General features: G+C 62.7%; 2 protein-coding genes across 2 annotated transcripts; both read right to left on the bottom strand.

Annotated features, from left to right (window-relative positions):
- Positions 1–1,617: 1,617 nt before the first annotated feature.
- On the bottom strand, positions 1,618–8,844 carry CPNE7 (copine 7). The gene is made up of 16 exons (XM_053952441.1): positions 8,707–8,844; positions 7,575–7,971; positions 5,424–5,606; positions 5,281–5,355; positions 4,790–4,864; positions 4,630–4,713; positions 4,455–4,544; positions 4,214–4,312; positions 3,773–3,859; positions 3,568–3,627; positions 3,351–3,484; positions 3,173–3,227; positions 2,964–3,015; positions 2,763–2,896; positions 2,404–2,640; positions 1,618–2,150 (listed from the first exon to the last, which is right to left on the bottom strand). Exons 2-16 carry the CDS (start codon positions 7,779–7,781, stop codon positions 2,013–2,015), a joined length of 1,710 nt encoding a protein of 569 aa, XP_053808416.1. The 5' UTR covers positions 7,782–7,971; positions 8,707–8,844; the 3' UTR covers positions 1,618–2,012.
- Positions 8,845–10,532: 1,688 nt separating this feature from the next.
- RPL13 (ribosomal protein L13) lies at positions 10,533–15,625 on the bottom strand. The gene is made up of 6 exons (XM_053952464.1): positions 15,578–15,625; positions 15,290–15,402; positions 14,305–14,446; positions 12,896–13,069; positions 11,557–11,613; positions 10,533–10,730 (listed from the first exon to the last, which is right to left on the bottom strand). The coding sequence occupies exons 2-6, from the start codon at positions 15,391–15,393 to the stop codon at positions 10,572–10,574; spliced, it is 636 nt and encodes a 211-aa protein (XP_053808439.1). The 5' UTR covers positions 15,394–15,402; positions 15,578–15,625; the 3' UTR covers positions 10,533–10,571.
- Positions 15,626–16,617: the final 992 nt, after the last annotated feature.

Raw genomic sequence — 16,617 nt, 5'->3', positions numbered from 1 at the left:
TCCCAGGCAGGCAGCTATTCCCACGGGTGTGAGGCGGGAAGCAGCGGGAAGAGCTGCTGTTATCAGGAACACATCGGGGTGGGGACGCATCCCCGGGAACCTTATTGACAGCCGGGGGCAATGACCGGGGGGGGCGGCAGGGGCCGGGGCGGGGTCACAGCATAGCGACAGTGGCACCAATGTCCTGCCACTCCTGCCCCCTCTGCTAGCCTTGCCAACCCTGCCACCTCTGCCAGCCCCTCCTGCCGGCGGGGACAACCCAGCGTGGTGTCTCTGGACATTCCCAGCCCTGCGGGGTCCCTCTGCACCCACCCTGGGGTACCCGTCTGTCCCCATGGGTTGGGGTGCCAGGGCAGCTCCTGCCCGCAGCAGGAGTGGCCCCTGCTGCAGCCTCCCAGGCGGCAGGTTTGGGTTTCCACGGCAACACCCAGGATCCCGCCTTAAAGGAGATGAATCAGGAGCTAAAAATAGGGGCTGAATGGGGGTGCAGGTACTGCGCCCCTGCCCGTGCCTTGTGCCCGTGCCTTGTGCTGCCAGCAGTGCCCAAGGGCCAGCAGAGCTGTCCCGGAGAGTGACACCCACACGGGGCCAGCCTGGCACGGGTACCTGCACCCAGGGAGATGGCAGCATCCCGGAGCCCAGCTCACCGGCACCTGCACGGCGGCTCTCAGGTGGCCCCTACCCCACGAGGCTGTGCCAGGCTCCAGTTTCAGTCCCCGTGGTGGCCCCTGGGCATGTCACCTTGCCAGGAGCATCTGCCGGCACCATGCTGGCAGCATCGGCACACAGCATGTGGCAGCAGCGTGGCACAGTGCCCGGCACACGGCACGTGGCACAGCATGATGCGTTGCACATGGAACATGGAACGTGGCACAAGGAACACGGCACGTGGCACAGGGCACACAGAACATGGCACACGGAACACGTCACATGACAAACGGCGCAGAGCGCATGACAGGTAGCACGTGGCACAGGGAACATGACAGGGCACACGACAACACACATGTCACAAGGAACGGGTGCACGGGGTATGCCACACTGCACGCCACACGGCAGAGCACGCAGCGCACGGCACGTGGCACATGGAGCAGACGCGTGGCACACGGCACACAGTGTGGCACGGGATGCACGGCACACGGGACGTGACACAGCACATGTCACAGGTGACCGTGGAGCACGGCCCGCAGCACGGGATGATACACGCGCAGCACATACGTGGCACACGGAACACAGCTGGGGACACACGGTGCGCGGCACAGGGCAGACAGCACATGGCATGTGGCACATGGCACAGGGCACACAGCACGTGGCAGTGGCCGTGTGCCGGGCAGCTGGGCTCGCTCCGTTGCCGCCTCTCCCCGCTCCGTGCCCTGGATTCGGGGCCGCGGCGCGGCGGGGCGAGCGCCCGCTCTGGCACATCAAAGCCGCGGCCGCTCCGGCGCTCCCGGCCACGGACACCCGGAATGTGGGGGCCGGGACTGCCCTCGGCTTTGTCACCAGGTGGGGCAGCATGGTGTCACCGTGAGGGGACACGGCAGCGTCCGGGAGCTGCCAGCCTCTCTACCCAGCCCTAGAGACCCCCCCGATGGTGGGGTGAGCACGCAGAGAGCAGGAGGATGGGCGCAGGGGTGGTGCTTTATTGGGGGGATCATGCAGCCTCCAAATGTCACAGTGACAGAGAAGCGGGGACCGAGGGGACAGCAGGGGTGGGTCCGGGCCACAGGGCACAGACCACCGGGAGCGAGCAGTGCTGGGGGTGTCCTGCACTGGGGGGCCGGGACTCTCCCCATGTCCCAGCCGGGGGGGCTGTGGCAGGGCAGGGCCTGGCGGGGACCCCGTGTGTCCCCAGGCCACACCGGGAGAGTGGGGGGGGGGTCTCACTGGGGCACGTTGAGACTGGGGCAACCCAAAGCTGGGGGGCACTGGGGGCGTCTCACAGGGGGAACTGAGGCTGGAGCCGGGGGTCGGGGGTCCCTCGCTGGGGAAAACCGAGGTTGGGGCTCGGGGGTCCCTCACTGCGGGGAGCCGAGGCTGGGGTCGGGGGTGGGGGGGCGGGGGCAGCGCGGGGGGAAGGCCTTGTAGCTGTAGTACTCCACCACCTGCTTGGGCACCTCCGCCAGCACGCACTTGGCCAGGGCCGTGGGTGACGCCTGCGGGACACCGGGACACCGGGACACCGGGCTGAGCCGCGGGCAGCGGCTCCCAGCGCCGCCACGAGCGGAGGGGACGGGAGAGGACCGCAGGGACAGAAGGGGACGAGAAGGGAGGAGACGGATGGGAGAGGGAAAGAGGGGCCGGGACGGGACGGAAAGGGGCGGGAGGGAACGGGAGGGGAGGGAAGGGCCGGGAAGGGCTGGCAGGGGCGGGCAGGGGGAGGCAGGAGCTCGTCGCCGCCCCACTCACGTTCTTGAACTCGCGGAAGGGGACGAACTGGACGATGTCGCGCAGGACGGGCTCGCCCTTGGGGGAGCGCAGGACACCGTCGTCCCCGTCCAGGATCTGCATGTCCGTGAAGTCGGCGTTGCCCACGCCGACGATGATGATGGACATGGGCAGGTAGGAGGCGCGGACGATGGCCTCCCGCGTGTCCGCCATGTCCGTCACCACGCCGTCCGTCAGGATCAGCAGGATGAAGTATTGCTGGGGGGACAGGGATGCTCGGGGGCTGCCTGACCCCGCGGCCGGCCCCTCGCCGGAGCAGCCGCGAGTGTCACGAGCGTGCAAGGTCTCAGCCCAGCCCCGGCTGGGGCACAGGGACCCACCGACGCCTCCTTGGTCCGCTCCTCGTCGGCCGCCACACGAGCCACCTTGGAGATGATGGGAGCCACGTTGGTGGGGCCGTAGAGCTGGATTTTGGGCAGGCAGCTCTGGTAGGACTCCACGACGCCCTGGATGCCTGTGGGGTGTGCGAGGGGTGAGGGGCATCCCAGCCATGGATCCGGCTCCTCTGGAGCTGGACTCACCCTCACACTCATCATTGTCGGGGTTGAAGTTGATGGCGAAGTCGTGGGAGACCTGGAGGGAGGGAGGGAGGGAGGAAGGGGAGGGGGCAGCTGGTGCACCCCCTACCACAGCCCCCGGCATCTGCCAAGCCCCACCAGTGCCACAGCCGAGGGTACCAGAGGGACAAGCACATCCCTGGGGTCCCACAGGGCCCTGAGACCCCCCTCACCTCGTACTTGGGGGGGATCCTGGCACCAAAGCCCAGAGCCGAGAATTTCTTATCGCTGCAAGGGAAGGGGCGTGAGGAGCTCTGGTGCCATCACTGAGTGCCTGTCACCAGCAGATCTCACCCCAAGGTGCATGTCACCAGTGTGTGTGGCCCCAGGGGACCTGCCAGAGCCACCAACCTGTCGTAGTCCTGGCAGATCTCGCCCACAGCCACCAGTGCCTTGAGGTACTCGTTGGGCTGGTAGGGGTTGATGTAGTGCAGGGAGCAGCTGTTCCGGGGGTCCCCGTTGGAGGCCGTGAAGTCGATGGCCACCTGGGGAGGGGGCAGTGAGGGTCACCCAGGGCGAGCAGGGCCACTGGTGTGTCCCTGCGGGGTGGGGAGGGGACGCTGCTCACCGTGAAATGGATCTGGCAGCCGCCCATGATGTAATCCAGGAAGGAGTAAACCCTGTGGATCTTCCAGAGGGACCTGCGTCAGGCAGCTGTGCCCCGCGCCGGCCACGGAGCCGGGCATGGCTCGGCACAGCCTGGCACAGCTCAGAACAGCCTGGCACAGCTCAGCACAGCCTGGCATGGCCCCGCACAGCTCCCAGGCACTCACCTTCAGGTCCAGCAGCACCACGACCCCCGAATTCTTGTAGTTGCGCTTCTTGATCTTGTACTTGGGGTTCATGCAGTCCCACTGCACCTGTGGCACCGGCACCCGCGCTGCCTGCAGCCCCCGCCGGGGCACGGCCCAGCCCGGGCACCCCCGGCCCCGGTGCCACTCATGGGGACCCCACGGCCCCGGAACACTGCGGCCCAATAACCCTGCACCCCCACAGCCCCAGGGTGCAGCTGCCTTCCCCCACTCCCAGCCACCCCATCCATGACTGATTCCCCCAAAGACCCCAAACCCACCATCCCTTTCCCCAGACAGGAGGGCAACGAGAAGAAAATGATGCCAAACCCAGAGGAGGAGCTGGAAGGTGGCTGCTAGGACAGGCTCTGCTGGCAGCACACAGGGTGACCCCCGGGCCATCCCCGTGTCCCCATGTCCCACCTTGTTCTCCCCCATCGCCTTCTGCATCTCCTCGAAGGTGGTGAAGAACTCCCCGATGAAGTCGTGCTTGCCCCGCGAGTCGTAGTCCCACACCACGCACTGCGACGGGCACGGCTCAGCCCTGGCACCGGCCGGGCTCAGCCCTGTCCCCTGCACCGTGGGGTCCCCAGCACACCCCCAGGGAAGCTGGGGTACAGATGCCCCCAGGGCAGGAATAGAGGTGCCCATCATTCTTCCTCACCCTCAGCTTCCTCTTCTCCTCACAGCTGCAGAGCGAGTTGAGGGAGACTTTGAAGGGCTCCCAGATGGGGCTGAGGTTGTTCTTCACCACCTGTAGGATGGGGGGCTCAGCAGGGCCAGGGAGCCCCCGGGGTGGCCGTGGGGCAGCCGGGGGCCCGGTGCCACCGTGGCCCCACCTCGGTGCGGTACACCAGCTGCTCGCTGCGGTCGTCGTCGATGCGGTAGATCTCCAGGAAGGGATCCGACTTGCTGAAGAGGTCCTGGGGGAGGAGGATGAGAGAGAGCAGTGCCCACCCTGCCCGCCCTGCCCTGTTTCCCCCCTGGCGCCCGGCTCACCTTGTCATCCAGTTTCTTGGCGCGGAAGGCAAGCTCCACGTAGCCGTTGTTCCCCGAGATCTCCTCCGAGATGATCTGAGAGGAGGCCGTGGATGCTCAGAGCCTGGCATAGCTTTGCCCCCCTGCTCACCATCTCCCTGTGGTGCCCTGGGACGGGACAGAGTCCCACGTGCCTTCCTGGCACAGGAGGAACCTTCAGGATGGCCAGCAGATGCCATCGGGGACCCTGAGCCCTCCCCAACTCCAAGAGTCTGTGCCACCCTACTGATCCAGTCCAGTGCCACCCAGGTGTCCCAGTTTGATGCTGTCCCAGCGCCCCAGTCCAGTGCCATCCACGTGTCCTGTCTGGTGCCATCCCAGCATTCCAGCTCCATGTCACCTGTGCACCCCATCCCGGTGCCACCCGTGTGCCTGGGTTTGGTGCCACCCCAGTGCCCCTGCTCAGTGTCACCCACCCCGCTGCCCCCCCCCGGCAGAGGCTCGGTGCTCACCGTGATCGTGGACTTGCCCGCAAACTTCCCGTACTTGAGGAACAGCGGCTTCGTCACCCGTTTCTGCGCCACGATCTGCGAGAGCCCAGCGTTGGGGAGGGGACGGCACCGCGGGGTCCCCGGGAGGGGGTGCCCAGGCTCACCTGCCCCACGGTGCACTCCATGCCCCCCAGGAAGTCGTCATCGTGCGTGCCCACGCCGGCCTGGCCGTGGCTGTCGTACACCTCGAAGCGCAGCTTCTGCACCTCCTCGAAGTAGTAATCGACCGTGAAGATCTTGGCGAACACGGGGTTCAGGTTGCTCTTGATCACCTCGCTGCGATCCACCTGCGTGGCATTGGCACAGGGCCTTGGGGTGCCAGAGCTCACACAGGGACGTGGGATCCCAGCGGCGTGAGGAGGAGGGATGTGGGATGTGGGATGGGGGCTGTTGTGAGGGGAGATGGAGGGATGGGACATGCCAGGCTGAGGGGTACAGGGATGAGGGATGGGGGAGTGAAGGATGAAGGGATAGGGGTGCAGGAACAGGGAATGCAGGGAAGGACCAGCTGTGCCCGAGTGAATGGCATTTGGAGGAGCCCCTTGTGCCCCCCACAGCCTCCAGCCCTGCCAGCCCTGGGTCTGGGATGCTGTTCCCGCTGTGCCCATCCTGGGGTGGCCATGCCTGGGGGTCACCAGCCCCCAGTCCTGGTGGCCCCAGCAGGCAGTGGGTGCTCAGTGTCTCCCGGCCACGCTGGCAGCGGGTGCTGAGCAGTTCCGGAGCCTCCCCCGCACCCGTCCCTGCCAGGGTTGACTCAAGGGGACACATCCTGGCCAGGGCACCCTGCCAGCCCCTGGCCCCTGCCCACTGCCTGCTCAGTCCAGCATCATCTGTCAAGCCCACACTGCTGCCACCCTGCCGTGGCCACCCGTGTCCCTCCTGAATGAGGGGCAGCCCCTCATTCTGGGGATGTGGGTGTTGGGTCCTGGGACCCTCTGGACCCAGGGCAGAGCCAGATTCAGGCACCCCCTCGTCTGGGGCACACAGGCTGGCTGGGACAGGAGTCACTCCAAAAGGTGGCTCAGGAGGGACCCTCTTGCCTCTCGGGGCTGGCTGGTGTCTGGCACAGCACAGCCTGGAGTGTGGCACGGAGTGTGGCACAGAGCACTGTGGCACAGCCGGGTACAAGTGTCTGCCGTGGCACAGCACACCGCAGCTGGCACGGGGCCCTCGTCCCCCCCTCCCCGGCTCCGCGCTGGCTCGAGCAGAGTCGATGACACGCCGAGGGATTTAGCGCTAAATCCGCCGGCTGAGCGGCCGCGATTAGAGCGGAGCCGCCGGTGCCAGCCCAGAGCTCAGCATGGGGAGGGATGGAAGGAGCCGTGCCAGCCCCAGTGCCATCCCGGTGTCCGCCAGCCCCACTGCCAGCATCAGCCCCAGTGCCAGTACCAGCCCTCCAGCCCTGAGCCACCCCAGGGGGACCTGAGATGTCCCTTGTCCCTGTCCCGGGGCAGTGGAGCCACTCGGGAGCCGCATGCAGTGAGCACCACGCCCGCCCCGCTGCAGCCCCAGTGAGCTGGATGTGACCCAGTGTTAGCACCATCCCCACAGGCTGCCAGGTGCCCCACAGTGCCCTGCCCACCCTGCCTCACCCCCGGGACCCCGTTCTGCACCCTGCAACCTGTTCTGCACTGTGCAGCCTACTCTGCATCATCTCCTGTACCCCATCCTGCACCCCTGCTCTGCACCCTGTACCCTGTTCTGCACTTTGCACCCCATTCTGAACCCTGTACCCCGTTCTGAACCCTGACCCTTCATTGTCTCCTGCACCTGGTCTGAACCCTGCACCTTGTTCTGAACCCTGCAACCTGTCTTGCACCATGCACCCTGCTCTGCATGATCTCCTGCACCCCTGCTCTGCACCCTGTACTCTGGTCTGAACCCTGCACCCTGTTCTGCACCTAGCACCCCTTTCTGCACCCTGTACCCCATTCTCCCTTATCTCCTGTACCCTGTTCTGTACCCTGTGCTCTGAACTCTGCACCCCTTTCTGCACCCTGTACCCCATTCTCCCTTATCTCCTGTACCCTGCTCTGTACCCTGTACTCTGCTCTGAACCCTGCACCCCTTTCTGCACCCTGTACCCCATTCTGCACTGTCTCGTGTACCCTGCACTGTCTCCTGTACCCTGCACTCTGCTCCCCACCCTGCAGCCCCCTACACCCACCGCCCTGTGCCCAGCCCCGCCACGTCCCCGGCTCCCGCCCTGCCCTGCCCGGCTCGGTGGGTGCCAGCAGTGCCCCCCACTCTCCTACCTCCATCCACTGGCCCTGGGACTGCATCAGCAGCAGGACACAGGGGTCCGACTTGTTGAGGGTGTCGCGGTCCAGGAGGTGTTTACAGCTGACCCGCAGCTCCACCTTGGAGAGCACGGCCAGCGGGGCCTGCGGGCACGGCTCGGGCACGTCGCCCATGCCGGCCGGGCGCGGCGGGGCACAGGTGGCCCCGTGGGCGAAGGGCATGGGGGGCGAGCGGGGCGGCCGCTGCCTCGGGCGCCGTCAGGGAGCCGGGCAGGTGCCCGTCATGCCCGGGGCACGGCGCCCCGCGGTGCCACGCACGGCCCCGGTGGCAGGACAGGCGTGGGGCAGAGGGGTCCCAGGCCACGCTCCGAGGCGGGGTGCCCGGTTCCAGTCCCGATGGCTCCGCGGGACCCTGCAAGGCATCAAAGCACAGTGGGGTGAGCGGGAGCTGGGGCACTCGCGTGGCACTGCCCGGGTACCCCCAAGTCCCAGCCAACACCATGGGCACGGCTGTGGGGGGTTCACACGGTCCTGCAGGGCCGTGCCCAGCTCTGTCCCAGCCCCACCCCAGGGGCAGGATGTGTCCCGAGGGGAGGGGGTACCTAAGTGGGGTGGGGTACCCACCCTGGAGTGCCCCGTGTGGGGCTGTGGGGTAGAAAACCCCCTCCAGTCCCTGCGGGCAGCACCCCCCCAGCCTGGGCAGGGCTCTCCGGAGGGGAGCGGGGACACCAACTCCGTGTCTGTGGCACCAGGTGACGGATTGCCCCCGTGCTGGGCACGGCGTCCAGCCTGCCCCCGGAGGCTGGGAGCACTCAGGCAGGCGATGCTGCCTGACGGGGCAGCGAGGGGCTCTGCCAGTCCCGGCCCCAGTCCGGGGCTTGTCCCCCCACCTGCGTGTCCTGAGGGCTCCTGGCTGGGGCAGGGGCAGGGACGGAGCAGCCCCTGCCCACCCGTGCCCACCCGTGCCCAGCCCAGCCGAAGTTTCCTGGGGAAGTCATGCAGTGCCCAGGCCCTCCCCGGCACACGGCTCCGGTGCTCCAGCTCCGGTGGGCACCGTCCCCATCCCCGCGATCGCGGGCACCCCTTGGCATCATCCATCGCTCAGTGGAGGGCACAGCGGGTCCCACCCTGCCCGTCGCCCCCTCACCTGGGTGCTGGTGGCCTGGGCTGGGACACGGCAGGGCAGGGGCTGGGTCGGGGCGTGCCCGCCGTGCCGGTGTGCCCGCCGTGCCGGTGTGCCCGCCGGAGCTGCTGCCGCTGCCACCTCCACACAACTGACTCAAGCTGCAGCTCGGGAGCGGAGCCCTAAGAGGGAGATGGATGACAAGCTCCGTTAACTGCCTCGCTGCCGGCTCCGGAGCGGAGCCCACCCCGCACCGGGGCTGAGCGGGGTCCGCAGGGTCCCCAGCACCGCTGGCTGTGCCAGGGCAGGAGCTCCTGCGCCAAGTGAGACCCCCATGGCACAGCCACCGCCCCCCACCCTCACCAGCTGCTCCCCACGGGGTGCCCAAGGCCACCTTGGTCCTGGCCCCCCACACTCTGGGCCAACAGCCCAAGCACAAGGGTGGGGTCCCCACAAACCCACCGGGATCACTCCCCACATGCTGGAGCATCCAGACCCACATTCCATGCACATGGAGTCCCCACATGCTGAGTCCCAGCCCGGGACCCCCCACCCATCCCTGTCCCCCCAGCACTGCGGTGCTGTCAACCCAGCTTTATGGAAGATGATGTAATTAGCTCACATTTGGAGGGATTAAAATGCAGATAGGGCTAACAAGCACGAGGGCACCGCAGGGCCTGGGCTTCGGGAGCTAATCCCCAGCCTGCCTGGCAGAAATAGGCCACTCTCCTTCCCACTCCCCCCACAGCCCCAGCACGGCTCGGTAGGGCAGGAGGTACCAAGCCACAGCAGGACATGGGCTGGGCATAGGGGCTGGAGGGACACCATGGGAACAGGACACAGGCAGCACCTCAGCAGGCACACCTTGCCTCTTTGAAGTGCCCAGGAGCCATGCAGCTGTGCCAGGACTCCAGCAATGAGTGCCCCATCCCATCCCATCCCATCCCATCCCATCCATCCATCCATCCATCCCATCCCATCCCCATCCCATCCCATCCCATCCCATCCCTCCTGAACTGATGTAAGGATGGGCTGGGTGAGTGCTCCTGGAGCAGCTCTGGTCCCACCAACACATCCCAGTGACCCACCAGCCCAGCCCAGGGACAGGCAGAGCCTGGGATCCCCCCAGCAGCCACGAGGATTGGCCAGAACCCCCCAGTTTCTCCTGAGCTCCTGTGGTGCCACTTGAAGTATCACAGAATCATTGGGGATGGAAAAAGACTCCCAAGATCAGTTCACCCTCTCCCCAGTACTGCTGAGGCCACCACCATGTCCCCAAGTGCCACATCTACCATGGGATGGCCTTTAATCCATGAAGAAATGGCTAAAAGTGCCCTAGAATTGGAGCAGGGGCTGAGCCAAGGGCCAGGGAGCGCAGGATGGCAGAGCAGCACAGTCCAGCCCTGGAACTTGGCTCCATCCAAGCCCAGCTGAGGGGCTGGGCCACACCTTGCTCCCCCTGTACCCCCCCAAAAGTGGGGAAAGCCCCCCATGTGGGCAGCACCTGAGTGACCCCCACCATGACACCCAGCTTTGCCTCACAGAGAGGTGTGGAAATCATCAAACCAGGAATACTGGCATGGAAAGCAGGGAAGGGGCAGCAGACAAAGCCTGGCATGCAGGGGGAACTCCCAAAGCCCCTCAGAATCAGAGCAGAAGGCAGCCCAGGCTGCAGCCCTGACAAGGCAGAGGAGTGGGCACAAGGCAGGTGTTTAACTGGCTGTCAGGGAAATGTGGAGCCTCCAATCACAGCAAACGAGGCTTCCCACGCTGAACACATCCCTGTACCGCCACGGGCACACGGGCGGCTCCGCTCGGTACATGTGCCCCAAAACCACAGCACACCGGGCTCTCTACGGCTCTTTATTGACAGTTCTGGGGAGAACAGTTCATTTCTTCTTCTCCACGTCCTGCTCCGCCGCTTCCTTGGCGCGCTTGGCGCGGATGCCGAAGAGGCGGGCGTTGGCCCGGGCCATGCGAAGGCTGGCAAAGGCCTTGAAGTTCTTCTCATCTTCCGAGATGACTCGCGCCTTCTCGCGCTTGAAAACCTGCGGAGAGAGCGCCAGACAGTCAGGCTGCCCCTCGGAGCCGAGGCTTCCCCCCGTGATCTCTGCGGGGAACAGCGGGAACGGAGCGCTCGTGCCGTCTCCAGGCCCTGCCCTCAGCCTGCTCCGCCGGGATCTGCCTTCCTGCTGGCTCCCCAATGGAGCAGGAATAAAAACGAGCACCATGGGAAACCCGAGTCAGGTTTCACAGAATCGCAGCATTGTTAAGCTTGGTAAAGACCTTTAATAGCAAGTCCAACCATCAGCCCAGCACCACCATGGTTACCACCAACCATGTCCTCAAGTGCCACATCCATGTGTTTTTTGAGCACTTCCAAGGATGGGGTCTCTACCAACTGCCCTGGGCAGCTGTGCCAGGGATGGACAGCCTGGTCAGTGAAGAAATTTTCCTAATATCCAACCTAAACCTCTCCTGGCACACCTTGAGGCTGTTTTCTCCACTCCTGTCACTTGTCACCTGGGAGGAGAGCCTGACCACCCACCCCACCTTGCTCCACCCTCCTGTCAGGGAGTTTTAGGGAATGACTAGAGGTTTGTGACACTACTGACAGCAGCTCTGGGAAGCAGAGAGGATTTAGGGACAAGTGGTGACCACAGAACCTGCCTGAGCACTCCCACCCCAGCTGAACCCAAAGCTCCCAATTTCACAGTTCTCTCAAAGACTTATTCCTGTTTTTTTTTTTTTTGATCCAGGATGGGCAATATCTGGAGACAGCCACCCTCAGCTGTGAGGCAGCAAGGAGAGAACCCTCTTTGCAAGTCCAACCTCAATCACATCACACACAGACCATGATTAAATGACACTTACGTTCTTGATGGGCATGACAGGTCCTGTGAGCTGAGTGGCCATCTTGAGTTCCTCTGGCTGCACAACAGAAGATGGGAATGTTAGAAGAACAGAATTTAAACTTCTCTGGCTAAAACCTCAGCTAAAGCACAGCTTGTACGCAGGTACCCAGCTTAAACAGGGTGCTAATGATCCTGCCAGGAGCTGTAACACCAAATGGGAACGAAGCCAGCACGTCAGAGCGTTTGGCACCGATGAGCCGCACCAGCGACCCACGCTGTGCCCGGATCCAGCCAGAGCAGCAGCGGCCACAGCTCTGCCAGCTGGGACAGCTTTGACACCAACTGTGCTGCTCTCAATTTACACAGGATCACAGGATCATCTAGGTTGGAAAAGGTGTCAGTGATCATCCAGTCCAAGCTGTGCCCGATCCTCACCTTGTCACCAGCCCAGAGCACTGAGTGTCACATCCGCTCCTTCCTTGGACACCTCCAGGGATGGGGACTCCAAACGTCCCTGGGCAGCCCCTGCCAATGCCTGACCACCCTTACCAGGAAGAAATTCCTGATGTCCAGCCTGAACCACCTTCCCTGGCACAAACTGAGGCCGCTCCCTGAGCCTCCTTTTCTCCAGGCTGAGCCCCCACAGCTCATATACACCCAACACTTTCCTCAGCAACTCCTTCCCTGGTGGATTCCAGATTTTTCTAAGAGCATGTCAGCAGACAAAAATGACTGAACGTTTACTGAATACAGCTGACTTCCAGCAAACACATCTGAATCAGTGTTTCAGCTCCAGGCTCTTCCTCCTGCTCTGAAGATGGAGTTAAGCAGCTTGGTGCTGCCAGATTCCCCACAAGATGGGAGGACAGTCTGAACTCACCCTTGTGTTCCCTGGATCTACTGGCAGCAGAGCCAGGGAACACAGCTCTGCTCCAATCCTGGAGAGGTTTTAATGAAAACCATTTTTGAATGTCAATAACAACCACCTTCTGGAGCCTGGCTGGCACACAGCTCTGGAGCCACTCACAGCCTGTCCCCTCAGCCTTCCACCAGCAGGACTGACTCCAAGGGGAATTTCCAGCCATTGTGATAATTTAGCTCTCTAAACTAAAACTCAACTGGCTGAGCAAGCAGCAAAGCTCCAGGAATCAGCACCAAAACAAGCCAGCAGCTGCTCAGCCAAATGCCTGGCTGAAGTGCCACTACAACCCAGAGTGCCCTGTTGGACTCAACCCTGCCAGGCCTGGCCTTGTGCGGGGCTCAGAACCAGGGGGTTCCCACAAAGGAGAAGGCTCAGGAGCTCTGCCTGACACCACACCTCCAAGAACAGGACACATTTCCAGCAGGCAGGTACTCACAGAGCTGTCTCCCTTCTTGGGCATGGCTGGCTTCCTCGGGAAGAGGATGAGCTTGGAGCGGTACTCCTTCAGCCTCTGCACGTTGGCCTGCAGGGACTCGGTGGACTTGTTCCGTCTCCGGGGATCCACGGAGATCCCGATAGTCCGGGCAAACTTCTTGTTGATGCCAGCGAGCTGAGGAGAGAGAAGGAGAGAGCAGTGTCAGCATCCCACAACTCCCAACAGGCAGGCAGGGATCCCAGCACAGCCAGCACGGGATGCAGGCTGGGCATCAGTGAGGCACCAACTACACCACCAACAAAGGGTGTCCTGGTGTATCTTTGTGCTTAAAATGTTGCTCGGGCCGATTTTTGTAGGTGGATTTCCCCAGAGGAGCAAAGTGCAACCCCTGCAGGACACATTTAAACTTTAATTTTCTGTTTGAAGACAAACAGCTGCATCCTGCTTTGTGTTCCACCATTACCCAAAAATTAAAGAAAAATAAGTAATTAAGTATTTGGCACCCAGAAGAACAATCTCCCTGTGCACCAATTTCAGTTATAAATGCTTTAATTAAGACACTGAACCAGGCGCAGAGGCAGCTGGTGCTGCCAGCGAGCCCTGATGTAGAATCTGATCACAGATTCACAGTGGGGGCCCTGCAGACCACCTTTAGCAGCTCAGCACACCTGGGCAGGTCACAGGGACAAGGAACAGAGGACAGGAAACATTTCCCACTTTAATCCAACTATCTGGACTTTAATCCAACTATTATTACTCCAGCTACTCTGAGATGCTGTGCTGAACAGTTCTTCCTCCTGGTACAACATCTCAGAACTAAACTGAGCTGAGTTTACTTGGTCCTTAACTGGAAACATTAGCTAAAATATTTAGAATTAGCAGAAAAATGTTTCATAAAGAAACAATTTAATTAAGATGATCTTAGTCTTCTCCCTCTCTCAAAAAGGTTTAGGAGACTCAAGGCTCTTTCAGAATTCAAATCTCATAGAATCTCGAATAGTAGGGGTTGGAAAGGACCTTAAAGATCTTTAAATTCCACGCCTTGCCATGGGCAGGGACACCTTCCCCTGTCCCAGGTTGCTCCAAGCCCCATCCAACCTGGTCTTGGACACTTTCAGGGAAGAATTTCTTTCGTATATCCAACCCAAATGTTCCCTATTTCAGCTTTATTTTAACAGAACTTTAAATGACAGTCTGACCAGATAAACAGACATTTACCTTTCAAAGCAGTCTTCACACACCCACTCCACCACCACAGGTAAGACCAGTCTTTCCTTGCTCCCAGAGCCAGGAAATCCACAGCCTTCCCTAGCAGGTACCGACACCTGAGGAAGTCACCTTGTGCAGGACAGGAGAAGCAGCTGAGCTCAAACTTTATTTGGCTTTTTGAATCGATGCTCTGAACTTACTTTAAGCTCCTCCAGGCTGAAGCCCCTGCCAGCACGGACTTTTTTGTGGTATCTGATCGTAGGGCACCTCACGATGGGCCGGATGGGCCCAGCCACGGGGCGGGGGGCGATGCGGCGAGCCTTGGCCTGGCGAGCTTTCCTCCTGGAATGGCAGCGTCACAGGATCCTTCAGCTTGGGAAAGACCTCTGAGGTGATCGAGTCCAACCTGTGCCCGACCCCCAGCTTACCTTATCCACCCAGCCCAGAGCACTGAGTGCTGCATCCAGCCCCTCCTTGGGACAGCTCCAGGGATGGGGACCCACCACCTCCCTGGGCAGCCCTTACCAGGCCTGACCACCCTTTCCAGGAAGAAATTCCTTGTGATGTCCAACCTGAGCCTCCCCTGCGCAAACCGAGGCTGTTCCCTCTCCTCTGGCCCTGTTCCCTAGGACCAGAGCCTGACCCCCTCCTGTCAGGCAGTTGAATGTTCCTCCTGAGTCTCCTTTTCTCCAGGCTGAGACCCCCCAGCTGCTCCAAACCCTTCCCAGGTCCATTCTCTTCTCTGGACATGCTCCTCAACCTCTGTCGTGCAGTGAGGGGCCAAATCTAACACCGGAGTTCCAGGTGTGACAGCAACACCAGTACAGGAGACAGGCACTGCCCTGGTCCTGCTGGTCACACTGTGGCTAGCCCAAACCAAGTGTCGCTAGCCTCCTGCCCACCTGTGACAGCCACGGGGTACACGGCATCTCTACGACAGGCGCCACTCCCGCCCCTGCAGGGAGGCATCTCCTGCCCTGCGATGGCTCCGGAACGAAGAGCCGGGCCGGCTGCTGCTGCCCTGGCACCGCCGCTGCCATCAGAGACCCAGGGAAGAGCGTTCATCACTGTAGATGCAGCGATTCCGGAGATGTCTCATCACTTGGCCGCGGCATGAGCGGGGCATGGCTGAACGAACCCTCGGCGTCCCGGCCCTCCCGCGACCCCCGGAGCTCCGCGACTCACCTGCGGAGCTTGCGGGCGGGCTGGTTGAACCAGGTGGCGACTCGGCGCTGCCAGTCCTTGTGGAAGTGGGGCTTCAGGATCATCCCATTGCGGCTGGGCGCCATGGCTGCGGCCTGCGGACACCGGCACGGTTAACGCGGGGACACCCGAGACGCTCCCGAGTCCGCGGGCCCCGGCCCCATCGGCGCCCCCGGGGCCTCTCCCACGGCCCCGCGCGGGGCTGAGGCGGCGGCGGGCGCGGCCCCGGCGGGCGGATGGCGGCGGATGGAGCCCCCGGCCTTCACTCACCTCCCGCCACGACAATGGCGACCGGAAAGGAAGCGCTGGCGCGGCGGCGCCGGAAGTGCCGCGGCGGCGCCCAATGGGCAGCGCGGGAGCTGCCCAGAGAGGGGCGGGGCCAGCGAGGGGCGGCGGCGGCTGCTCCGTGCCCGCAGCAAAGATGGCGGCGGCTTAAAGGGCCCGCGCACGGCGGCGGGGAACGGGGCCACGGGAGCGGGGAACGGGGCCGCAGCCAGGCTCGACTGGCAGCACCGGCTCGATGCCCTCTCCCGTGCCCAGCACCTCCTGGGCAGGGCGATGGGACGGACACCGGGCAGGGGTTCCGCTGGTCCCAAATCCTGAGGGATCCCCATCCAACCGCAGAGCAGGATCCCTGCTCCCTGCCCTTTTGGGGTTATGTCTCATGGGGCAGGAGAAGGATCGGGGAGTTCCATGCCCCTGGGCAGATGCCAGGTCCCACAGCAGTGGGATCTGCAGCCTTTGCCCGGGAGCAGTGGCACAGCAGTGCTGGCAGCACCCCAGAAGCCACCAAGGACCCTGCGCTGTCCCCGCACTGCACCGCTCCCACCGTCACCCTCGGCTCCACAGAACTGAACCCCCCTCCCCACAAAGGTTCTGCGAGTTAAAAACAGAAAATCAAAGGAAACTTGAAATTTCATGTGCTGCTGGAAAAGGAAATTCAAAGAGTGAGACTGGGAAGAAACAAACAAGTTTGGAATTAAAACATCCAAGCAACAGCGTCCAAAATGTAGAAAATTGCTTGTGTCTCTGAACTCAAGGGAAATCATTCCCTAGGCATTGAGAGACCCCAGGGAATGAGCTGGGATAGGGGAGAAGACACAGTGGAGAACATCTTCACATTCTCAGGGAAGCAGGAGGCTCCCAGCTCCAGCCTGACCCGGGACAGGAGCCTGGGACTGTGACAAAGGCCCGAGGGCTGGGAGCTGCCAGAACCCAGGCTTGGGCTGGGGTCTTTCAGGTCACAGACAGTCCTGATGGAGTAACTCCAGACAATAATCCTTCCTAAAAGATGCAGCCAGCCAAGGGCA

Source organism: Vidua chalybeata, chromosome 11 (assembly GCF_026979565.1).
Source record: "Vidua chalybeata isolate OUT-0048 chromosome 11, bVidCha1 merged haplotype, whole genome shotgun sequence".
Taxonomy (NCBI): Eukaryota; Metazoa; Chordata; class Aves; order Passeriformes; family Viduidae; genus Vidua; species Vidua chalybeata.
Note: the sequence above shows the minus strand (reverse complement) of the source record. Positions and strands in the feature narration are given on the sequence as shown.